At 35.1% G+C, this 12,370-nt stretch overlaps 1 protein-coding gene across 2 annotated transcripts; it reads left to right on the top strand.

Annotated features, from left to right (window-relative positions):
- The first annotated feature begins 4,816 nt into the window (after positions 1-4,816).
- On the top strand, positions 4,817-12,119 carry LOC145620191 (putative protease Do-like 14). Of its 2 annotated transcripts, none has more exons than XM_081674820.1 (10): positions 4,817-4,953; positions 5,273-5,443; positions 5,951-6,090; positions 6,263-6,582; positions 6,703-6,748; positions 6,991-7,121; positions 7,215-7,335; positions 8,742-8,834; positions 11,312-11,433; positions 11,760-12,119. In XM_081674820.1, exons 2-10 carry the CDS (start codon positions 5,281-5,283, stop codon positions 11,821-11,823), a joined length of 1,200 nt encoding a protein of 399 aa, XP_081530946.1. In that variant the 5' UTR covers positions 4,817-4,953; positions 5,273-5,280; the 3' UTR covers positions 11,824-12,119. The 2 variants fall into 2 exon arrangements, with proteins under 2 accessions (XP_081530946.1, XP_081530945.1); XM_081674819.1 differs by having other exon boundaries at positions 6,688-6,748.
- Positions 12,120-12,370: the final 251 nt, after the last annotated feature.

Below are 12,370 nucleotides of genomic sequence, written 5' to 3'. Positions count from 1 at the left end.
CAATCTCAATCCATCAATCATACATGTTTACCCAATCCCTAGCAAAGCAACTACTCAAGAATCATCATCAAATCAACAAGCAATTAAAAGGAAATCAAGAATTAACAAATATTGAAGAACAACTACACTAATCAAAGATCAATTATTAAAGCAAACCAAACAAAACAAATATGAAATCAAACAAAGCAATAATAATGTGAGAGAGTTAGAAAAGCTCATTGAATAGATGAGAAGAGAATCCACAAATTTGCTTCTTAAAACTCTCAAATCTCCATTGAAATCCAAGCTTTCTCTCTCTAAAACTACTCCTAAACTAGAGAGAGAAACACCTAATCTAACCTAATCCTCATTAGAAGAGAGATAAAAATGTAAATACTTGCTTAAAGAAGTCCAAAGAAGTCGTCCAATTTATATTACAATAAGAAAAAGGAGAAAAATCGAAGTTTAAAGGCAAAGAAAACCCAGAAACCCGTGCCCGCGGTGGCAAGAGCTGCGCCCATGGGTAGGCATCTCCAACTCGAAAAGAAAATCTGGAAACCCGCAGAGCTGCGCCTGCGGGGCCAAAACTGAGCTGTCGCGTCACGGCAGTTCTACCACGCCACAATGCTATTTATCGTGACACGGTGCTGGTTGTCGCGCCGTGGAGCACCTTGCAGTGCCACGGTGCTGATTTTTGCGCCACAATGGCTACGCTACTGCTTATGCTTGCTGTCGTGGCTCGTTTGCTGCTACATTGGCTTCCAGAACTTGGCTCCGTTCACTTCCTTGGTTGTGTTTGAGCTTCCTCCTTGATATTTGAATCTTGGGAAACCCGACACACCTACAAAACAAGTCAAAGAAACGGGGAAGCGAGAGAATAGCCGAGAAATGAATAAAATAATAAGAAAACTATCAAAAGCACACATTTCTCTAAACTCACACACAAGCACGCAAATCAAGCATTATTACCTAAAAACAAGACATAAAAGGCTAAAAACGTGCATAAAACTACGAAGAAATCTACCCTTTGAGTGCCATAAATGGCACTCATCAATCACTCCCAACTTTGCACCCTATTTATTTTTATCACCCCCAAGTGACTTAAAACCGGTTGAAGAGGTAAACCATGTTGACTTGGGATTACTTGTACACATGTCGCAACCTGATTGGTTAAAAAGTAAAAAAAAATATAAAAAAATTCCCCAACCCTCCCTCAGCCTTAGCATCGACCACCACCACATCTCCTCCTTAACCCCATTCTCGGGATCACCAGGGTGGTCAAAATTAGACGGACAAGGCAACAAAGTGGTCGGAATTTGACAGAGAAGGAGCAAGGTGGTCAAAATTCAACGGGGAAGAAGGGAAGAGGAGTTGGAATCTGGCGTGGAAGAACCCTAACCTTCGATTTGCGGTAGCGGCGTAAAGGGAGTAGTGTTGGTGGTTGACATTGGGCTTGTGCTATTGGCAGAGTTGCGGGCTGGTGTTGTTGGCGAAGTTGCGAGTTGGTGTTATTGGCGGAGTTGCGGGTTGGGTTTTGTTGAATGCGCGAATTGCGGTGGTAGATATTTGCGGAATTGGGGCTGATGGCTGGTGGCGAATTGAGGTGAATGGTTGCAAGCAGAGGTGGCGTTGGTTGTTGAGTTGCGCTACTTTAAAGGGGTGAGGGAGGGTTACGGGTGGTTTTAAGGGGAAATAGGAGGCTGGTCGGATCAGCGCCAGCAACGGAGTAGGGGAAGGGGGTCTGGCGGCGGCCGACGCTCGAGGGGACTAGTAAAGGCAAGGGTTGCCGCCTGCCGGAGGTGGCAGGGGCTGCCACTTGCTGGGGTATGGGTTAGGGTTTTAATTTTAAAATTTTATTTATTTATTTTTTTAAAAAAACCTATCACGCGTTGACATGCGTCTGGTAACCTCCTACATCAGTTGGATGACCGGTTGGGGGTGATAAAAATTAATAGGGTGCAAAGTTAGGAGTGATAGGGAATAAACTGAAGTTGGGATTAATATCGGCGGATGGAGAAAAGTTGGGATTAATGGTGGAAATTTTTCCTAAAAAAAACTAATAATTATCTTTATTTTTAAGAGCTAAAAAATATCTCGAGCTATTAAAATTTAAATTAATTTAAAAATTAATTTTTTTTCCATATATGGGAAATATCTTTAATCTCAAACTAGCAAATATTATAAAATTTAGATATTAATAATATACTCATCGAGACAAATAAGACTAAACCTTATACGACTATGTTTGTTCTTATACATAGACAGAAATTCACAAGATTCCCTCTAATTTTTAATAGTCACAAGATTCTACATGGGATAACATTTGAAAAACAAGGATTACTTTAAAAACGCATAAGCAAAGGACTTATTTTAACCAATAAAAAGTAAGATTTGTAATTATTTTTTAATTAAAAATTTCAATCTCCAGACAAGAAAAATTAACGAGTAAGATTTGAGATTTTAATTTCAAGTGCCAAGTAAAATAAATAAAATAATGAAAGATAACTTTAGTGTTAAAAAAATATTATTTTATGATATTAGGAATTTTATCCAATAATCCAATGAATGAAATTCATAATTATAAAAAATCATGAATTAAATAAAAGGATTACAATTTAATTAAGAATTAAAATACAGCAAAATTACGAATGTAACATTAAATTTTTTTAATCATAAAAAAATAATTGTCTTTCCATGAAAAAAAAATGAGATTGTAAATAAAATTAATCAAATATTTTTTTAAAAAAAATAAATTATTTTCAAGATTCTCAATAAAAATTATTTTGAACATAATAACTATTGTAAGTAACTATTGTGATTTTTAAAAATCATAGCGATCCACACATCATAATAACTAAATCCGTACGTAGCACGGGCTTACATCTAGTAGATGATAAGGAAAACTAATACTCATATTTTTTAAAATAGTTTACTTTAAATTAAACCCATATAAAGTTATATAATTGGACGATTATATAAAGAGCCACCCCATTTATTAGAAGATTCTTTTTTTTTAAGAGCCACCCCATTTATTAGAAGATTCTTTTTTTTAAGACAAATTCATTAGACGGATCTAATCCATTAGTTACTGTAGTGGCTAGTGGTGTCAATTCGGATAACCGAATGGAGTTTTGGTCGGGTCTATTCGGGTTAGGTCCGTTCGTATCGGATATGTTCGTATCAAAATTATTATTTTAACTCGGATCGGGTCGGGTCAAATTCGGGTCATGGTCCATCGCTCTGGGTCGGATATGAGTCAGGTCAACTCTAGGTCGATTCACTTTTGGTTCGGATAAATTCAGATCAGGTTCAAAACGGCTTTAACCGGGTTAATTTCGGGTCGGTTGATTTTGGTTAGATGATTTCGGTTCGGTCAAGTTCGGTTTGATTAAGTTAAGGTTGATCTGATGGTTCATTAATTGGTTAGTTCGATTCGATTCAATTCCTTTCTGTGTTTGGCTGGATTTTGGTCGAGTTGACCAAATTCATATCTAAATAAGGTTATTTTTAAACTAGAGTTATTATTGAGTTTTTACCTTTATTTTTTTTGAAGAAGAGTTTTTACCTTATTATTGGGTTAATATCAAGTCGTATCATATATTTTTATTGTTTGATTATTTATTACCAAGTACGAAGTTTTAGTTTTCTCATTTGATCAAGATATGTGTAATGTTTATCTTTGAGGCAAATTGAGATTGAATAATTATCGATGACTTATCATACCTATATAAGTGAGACGATAAACAATGAGCTATGATATATTAACAAATGATAGTTACTTATGGTAATGTATACAAATAAAAAAGTCATCTTTTTAAGGTTATTACAACTCTTCAATTGTACAATCTTATGAGGCTATGAGTTCTGTACAATTAGTTTACTTTATTACTAATTAAATTTGTATAAGATATTTGTTAGAGTTGCATATTTGCAATACAAAATTGATGTCTATTAAATTTGAAGTTAATTCATTCCAATTGTTATCACAGTATATATAATTCTCACACACTTGACAAGAAATTTTACAAGTTACAACTACCTCTCAAGTAGTTTAAGTAGTTTCATAAAGCGAAATTATTCTAATGATTTAATAATAAAATATAATTAATATTAAAACGTGTTCAAGATGCATATTAATTTAATTGAAAGGTACTTAGTATTTTTAATCACATTACAAAAATGACTTTTCCAAATAACTATAATATAATTTGAAGAAATTTTAAGAAGTACATTTTGAAAGAAGAGGTTTTAATGTTACAAATTATTTGTAACAAATTTTAGATGAGACGAATATAAAGATTAGAAAGTAATTTTATATAACTGATATGTACATGAAGTAAACTTGTTACTCGGATTATTTCTTTGTAGTAAAAAAAGTTAGCTTTAATTAGTAAATATAATAGTATAAAAACTGGAATAAAAAGATCAATAATTAATTATGGTCGGGTTTAATTCGGTTTGGGTAAAAATCAAATCGAGTTAAAATTGGGTCGGGTCAATATCAGTTCAGGTCAAAACAGATCGTTTTAGATCGGTTATTTTTTGGGTAAATTTCGGATCAGGTTGAGCTCGGGTCGGGTCAAATCGGTTCGGATTGACTTCAGGTTGAGTCAAATCGGATTCGGGTTATGTTCAGTTCGGATCAAATCGGTGTCGGGTTAAGTTCAGATCGGGTCAAGTTCGATTTCGAATTGAGTTCAGTTCGGTTACATATCGGATTTGGCTCTTCAATTTCTCTGATCGGTTACAGTTGGAAAGGGATAGTTTTTTTCGAGTCGGTTTTGACACCTCTAGTATTAGTGGCCCATGGCTTTTAGTAGAGTTTTAACTCCAAGGCGTCCAACCCATTGAATTGCTCTCTCAGTCTCTCTCTCAGTTCTCCGTTGAAGCGCACTCAACGTTCTCCAATTGAAGCGCAGTTCACGTTCTCCGTTGAATCTAATATTTGCATACCCCATTGAAGCAGCTTCTGAGGTAAGTTGTTTGGTTTTTGTTATCATCATATCAATTTCACAATTTAATTTAATTGTCAATGCATTAAGTGTAGGGTTCAAAAATCTCAACTATTGGTTCTAAATTCTAAGATAACCAAAAGAAAAGAATATTATGAGCCTAATTTGATTAGTGAATCCTAAAATTATGTATTTTTCGAATCAAATTTGGTTGCTAATGTATTGCACAACCCTTGGATAATGTGTTGAATCCTATAATTATGTATTTTTCGAATCAAATTTGGTTGCTAGTGTTTGCACAACCCTTGGATAATGTATTGAATCCTCCTGTTCTGCCTCAGGGACGAACATGCCCTGCAACAGAGACGGGCATATCCGCGGGTATAAATTTGTTATAAACAATTTTGGGAGATTCTCTTCTACTGCAGAAGATCATGCTAAATTAGACGTGGATACCAAAAAATCAGTCCTTAAAGCGGCATCAAGTGTTGTGTGTCTGATTTCCTACTCAGGTACATTGGTCTTTCTGCCTTTTCTTTCTCTTGCGTTTTGTGGCCGCGTTATTACTTCAGTTAGGCACTATAGAGGAGGCTTTGTACTGAATGAGCTTATTAACTTCTCTATAAAATTTGATCCATTGCTCATTGTTGTCTCTGGTGAGCTTGCAACTTTGCAGAACAGTGTATGCATCATGAGCTCCCCTTCAGAACTTTTTAATGGCTTGATCTATGTATTGATAAACACTTGATTGGCCAATTTAAGCTGATGTTAGTGGTTTGTTACTACAATATTTGCTAGCCATTAGAAATTGTATAAAGAGTCCTGTTAGCTATCATTCATGTTGTAATAATTTCTGGACTATTAGTATTGACTATAAAACCTGTCTGTTTTGATTTAAAATTACCTGGCTCCACTTTACATTCTATATCTGTCAAGTGAACAAGTCACCTGTTATATATTGGTTTATTTATTTTTTCCAGATTGTTATTAATTGGGCATGTTGAATGTTTCATCTCCAGGTGACAAACAATTATTTATTTCTTCTGGGTTCATCATGGAGTGTGAACATAGGTGTGGCACCTTTATGGCTACTATCTTGTCTTCTGCTACATCCTTACAGTGTCCAAGTGGCGTGGCTAAGGTAGCTGATGATATCAAGGTTAGTAATTATCTGTGTAGATCTTAATATACTTGTGAAGTTCAATGAGAAGCAATGTGCATGCCTTACAGTTTTTGCTTGCATGTTTTGTTGGATTTTTGAACTTTGAATCTCCTTCATTGCCCTTGCAAATGCTAGATTTGGTAGCTTTGACATACTCATATTCTTGCAGATTGTTGTGTATAAGGCAGGTGGTACATTATTTGAAGGCAAAGTCTTAGCTGTTGATTTCCATTACAACGTTGCTATGATTATGATCAACTCAGATGCACCACTACCTGCATCTATTATTAGGTTTATTGATGTCTCTCTGTCATTAGATCCTAATGAACCTGGATGTATTGAAGATCCAAAATCATCACAATTTGCTGGACATCAGGATTCAGCTTCATCATCAAATCGATTTAGTCTTCATCCTGGTGAGGAAGTTTTCGCTTTAGGGCGCTATTTTGCAGACTCCTATGATATTATGGTTGCACCTGGTAAATTCAGGTACTCTTCAAGAATCAGGAAATACTTTGGATTCTTTAATCTTAGGGCTTGTCAGTTTTCACTATTTGTGTCTTTGTCATGTTATTTTCTTTATGTTTCATCCAGCTTTGGTGATTGTAGCTTTGACTGTAAAGAGCTTCTTAGTGCAAGTTGCAATATTAAAAAGGTGCTCTTTCTTTCTCTTTTCACGTATTAATTTAGAATGCAACCCGCCTAAATACTCCCATTTTCATTTCGTTTATATCTCTATTTGTATTATGCCTGTAATGTACTTGGACATTATGTATTTCTTTGTACAAATGCATCCTTGTATAATTATCTTTATATTATGTCTTGCTATTGGTGCAATATTACAATGTTATTAATTAAAAATTCTGACAAACATTGTTTTTTTCCTCCCACTGCTAGAATGGTGTAGGTGGACCTCTTATAAATTGTTTTGGGGAAGTTATTGGAATTAATTTCTATGATGCCTCATATACTCCATTTCTTCCAATCAACATAGCGTACAAATGTTTTGGGGATCTCAAGAAACAGCGGTAATGCCAATAATCAGCTAGTTAGTGGTTTATTTGAAAGTTAGTTTTTTGGCTCATGGCTCCAAATTGACTTGTAAAATGCATTGTCTCCAGCCAAATTCCACGTCCTTGGATCGGATTGAGTGTCATCGATCTATATTTGGAAAGTTTGTATGAGCTGGAAAAGTTAAACCAACATTTCCCACATGTTGTCAAAGGTGCTGTCGTAAAACAGGTTTGAATATGCTTTATGCTCATAGTAAATGTTTTGATTGAAGTCATGTGCAGGTGATTGCACTGTCTTATTTACAGCTGGTTTGGTTATTATTGCAATAGATCTTGTAAATATTATAGTAAATACTTATTTTCATGTTTAATACTTCTTTGCTGTCCTTAGTTTATGCTGCTTAGCCTCAATACTGTGTTTTGAATGTCACATTTGGCCATTTTTTTTTAATGTTTTTGGACAAGTTAAGGTACCAAGAGTCCATAACCATGTCAGAGACTCAGAGTGCTGTGTATCCAACAGGGGACTTATATAAAATATGGACTTCAACTGTAAGGGGATTATGACACATTTAATTGATTTATGTATCCAAAAGATCAAACAGGATGAGGAATGTAATTCTTGGGTAGAATGTAAATTACTGCCGCTACAAATTAGTTAGGAATTATAAAGGTTTTTAGGCATGTACATGAGCCCATTTAGCCTATTGGTTATGATACATGCTCTTAGGTGTGATCTTTAATTAAGTATTGAGTGTAAGCAAGACAAAAAAAAAAATTTAAAAAAAAAAAAAAAGTGGAGCTACGCTAACTGGAAGACATTTGGCCTAGCTGTCTTGATTTTGACTTCAGAATTAATAGTAATGAGGGGGAGTAAGAAAAAAATGATCATCATACCTTTGTCATGGTTTTGATTTTGAGACTTGATCCTTAATGACTTCATTCTCAAAGAGTTTGAAGAATTTTTTGAATAAATTGGAAAATTCAGAATTATTGAGATAAGGAAGAAGAGAATTTGTGGGAAACTGTTTTTTTTTTTTGGAAAACCCTTGTCTCTCCGTTATCTATTCTAAGATCCTTGGTCACTTTTTCCTGTTCATTACATTCTGCTTCTCTTAAGTGAGTGTTGTAGTATCTTCCGTCATTAAATTGAAACATCCAATTGCAGATATATCTATAAGAAAATTATGGTGGTGCGCTCACGACCACTGTGTATTTTGGTATATAGCCGAGGTTTATTGCCCTTGAACCTTGATTTACCTACAGCAATTATGAAGCTTGTGTATTACACTCAAATGGGAGCTTATGCTTAGTTGGATTGATTAGTGTAAATGTGGATTGACATCTTTTTGGCAACTGTTAATTATTTGTTTTTATTATAATATTATGTTTGGAGTTTTGTACAATGTATTTGTCTGATATTTAACTTTGTTTGTGTGTGTGTGGGTGTGGGTGTGGGTTTGCTCCACTCTTCATTTTCCTTGTTTGTACGTTTACTGATAATCTGATATAATATATCCTTATTTAGAAACCCTCTCATAAATCTGAGTGGAAAATTAAAATTCTCATACTTGCTATGATACTATTATCTTATTGGCTTGTTGATGGCCTTTGTGAATATTCCTCTATTTACAGGTGCTACCAAATTCTCCGGCTTTTATTGCTGGACTACATGTTGGTGATGTTATTATTGACTGTAATGGAAGTGTTGTTGGAAGCTGCCTGGAGGTATTTATCCTTTGTTTTTTTGAGGGACCTTGGACAATTTTTCTGCAGGTTTATCATATGCAAACCAAAGATACTAAATTTTACTCCCTTCTTTCCTGAATACTTGTACCACTTTAAAGGGTCTTGATGTACTGGGATCATTCGGATTGATCCATTCCTAATTGACCGAATTGCTCTTGAAGATGCATCTTGGGTTTTTGAAACAGTTTAAATAATTTTGAGAAGACTCATTCGTCGATTTTTAAATCCTTGCAACGTTTTCAATTTTAGCATAGGAAGACTATTATTTTATTGCTTATCTCTTCCACCAACCCCACTTGCTCTTTTTTGCTTCTCAATCTCCCAACAAGTATGATACCCTCATTAACCCCTCTTGCACATACATATTATCTATTTCAGCAACTACCCATAGTTCTATTTAAAACTACATGCAAACTCAAGTGTTGCAATTATTTAGGAACGTAGGGAATATAAACAAGAATGGCTGAATATAAGAAGGCATTGATTATCGCTGATGTTTGGGCAACTGTATAAGAATTGCTGAATATGTGAAGGCATTGATTTTTAGTGGGGATCTTGTGAAACTAGTGCTTTTGTCTTATAGCTTTAAGTTTAACGTATTTTTGATAAGTCTGCTTAACTGATTCCCGTGCTAAAGTTTGGGATATGGTGATACTAGGTCCTTGTCCAGATCACTTGAAAAATGTCCATTGCTCTCCTTCTGATTGTCATATCATTTTTGCATTGCTCTCCTTCCTTCCATGTCTTATCACTTATGCATTGCTCCTCCTTCCATCTTCTTTCACCTTTCTCAGTTTCCTCCATTGTTTCTTAGCCTATTTTCAGCCTCTGTAATATCTGCCTCCCTTAAAATTCACAATTCTTGTTTTGCTGCCTCTTTAGTATTGCAAATGATAAATTTACAGAGGCTGCCTCTGTAACAAGAATGATGGTTTGAATGTAATATTGTGAATTTACCTCTGTAATATTCAAACCATCCTTAAAATTCACAATTCTTTTTTATATCCCAACCATCATCAAACATTCAAACCTCACCTCTCTTAAAAATTTTCTTCTCAGCCTCTGTAATATCTGCCACCTTTTTGGTTCAGTTTGAATGTTTGATCACTCAGGCTCTAGATCTGGAATCTCAATGGTCAAATTGAACAAAAAGTTTGGTTGGTCATTACGCATTAGTCATTACCAACAAACCGCCTTCTCGTGAGATATTTTATGCTTTATTTTTATTTTATTTTGATATTAGATTTGCTCTCAGCTCTAGTGACTGGTTCTTTTTGCTTTTTCTTCTTCATCTTCTTTCTGTCTTCCCCCTCTCATCTCTAGCTCTCTTATACTTTTTATTTCTTATTTATATAAATAGGATGTTTGTGGAGGTTATTATGGTGGCAATGATTAGAGTTGGTTTCAAATTTCAATGGTGGAATAGTGAAAGTGGTTGTGTTGGCAATGGTGATACTGCAAGAGTGGTTTGGTGGTTGAACGATTGATAGTGGGGGAGTTTGGAACCGTGCTTTGGTGTTGGTTTATTGGGATCAACGGAGGTAGGTGATTGTGGGTTGGCATTGGTGACGCAAGGGAATTTTTGGTGGTTTAGGTTGGATTTATTTTTAATATATATAGTTTGGGATGAAGGTATTAATTGGATGCTTAGTGGTTAAGGGTGGCTTCGGACGTAGGGACTTAGATTTGCTTTATTATTTTAAAGGTTTTTGTTTTTTTGGTTACTCCTGGATGTTTATAGGTCATTTCCTGTTTGGCAGCTCCGTATCCTCTCTTTTACTATCGAGGTAGTTGAGGCCTTGAGGGGGTCTGCTTGAGGACCAGGGCTTCTGAAAGTTATTAAAACTTGAACCAAATACAAGATTTTATACAGAACCTAAATCTCCTAGCCATTATATGGTAAACCATTAGGTTGAGACTTGTGAATTTAGGTACAGTTTTCAGATGCTTGTTTTGAAATCCTGACCGGAATTGTGATTTAAATGACTGAACGAGTGAACGGTGGGCTGTTCTATATATGAAACATCTGGTAAATCGGAAAATATAGGCTCTGGGTGCAAGGATGATAATTTACTTGGGAATTTAACAATCACTTATTTAGAGAGGTTTTAATTTTAAATGTTGGGTGCAATCATGAAAGTGTCCAAGTGTTATATGAAGTACTCCGTATATGTTAATGGATGTGAGTATTTGAAGTTTTGACTACTTATGAAAGCAGTGGAAAATTGTTATGCTTCATAAACCCAGTTTGTTACTCCCTCCATTCCCAAAAGCTCTTCCCATTCGAAATCTGTATACTATTTTAAATTTATTAATACTGTAATTTACACCCACTTTTCCTTAATAAATGCATCAATTTGACTAACATACTTGCCAATGTGAGGCACCTCAATCTATTTCCAACAAGTTTCCATTACTTGTTTTTCATGATTTTCTCTGTTTGGCTTTGGTGACAGCTTACTGAAGAATTATGGGAAAAGGAGGCTAAACCTGTTGAGCTGGTTGTGGTCAGAGCAGTCACCGGTAAACAATTGAACCTCATAGTAAAAGCTGTGAAGACTAACCCAAAAGAATATCAGTAAGAACTCAATAATTTTGTTCAATATGTTATAGCTTTCAATTTGAGAATTATGAGCATCTTAGTTTTTGCTTTAGATAAGCTTTTGTTCAATGTTCATGTGTCAAGATTGGATCCTCTGGTGCATAGTTGTGCACCACTTGTGAGAGTGGAGGGAGATGGCTCCGCACAAGGGACCACCTTTGTCATCTCTTTCCTTTCTCAACGAGTGCCATACATTTTGGTGCTATACACCGAAGAATCATGGCCTCAATAGTACTTCTAGTTTACAGGATGAATTATTTTGGTCCAATATGTATTTTTTACCTTCTTGTCTGATTTCTCAGGTGGCCAGTTCCAAAACCGCGTATTTTGTATAAACATCCTCTTATGGTTGCAACTCCTTATTGAAGTGAATCTTTTTGGGCTTATGGTTTATAACGTGGAGTACCAAACCCACCATCATAGTCTAAGTATATAGTCTAAGTCTAAGTACTCTACTCTCTTCCTTTAATTTTTATTATTTTGTTTTATGTGAGAATCAATTTGAAGCCAAATTGCTTGTACTGATTAGCGACTCTAATAGCTTGCTCTCTTGTCTATTTTGTTGCTTGGATATGCTCTTTTTGCTAGTTTTTGGGATGATTGGGACTACTCTTTGTTCTAAGTTAAACTTTTGGTTGCTCCTTTGTAAGTTCCTTGTTTTTTCCTCTTCGTTGATTCTGCTCTTAGTGGTTATTAATATTATGCTTTGGATTTGTATTTGCTTTGTATACGAAATTTTTACCTTCCTGCATTCTTGTATTAATTTTTGCTCTCTGGGTTTGGAGTTGGATATGAAAATATTTCTATAAATCAGACTACCTTAGCAGATAGGTGTGCACATTTAAATATCAACTTTAAGCCGTTAAATCTTGATTTCTTAATTACAGGCATCTATGCCCCAGCTCAAGAAATT

The sequence above is a fragment of the Chenopodium album genome, chromosome 27, assembly GCF_948465745.1.
Source record: "Chenopodium album chromosome 27, dcCheAlbu1.1, whole genome shotgun sequence".
In the NCBI taxonomy this organism is placed as follows: domain Eukaryota; kingdom Viridiplantae; phylum Streptophyta; class Magnoliopsida; order Caryophyllales; family Amaranthaceae; genus Chenopodium; species Chenopodium album.
This window is presented reverse-complemented; position numbering and strand designations above follow the sequence as displayed.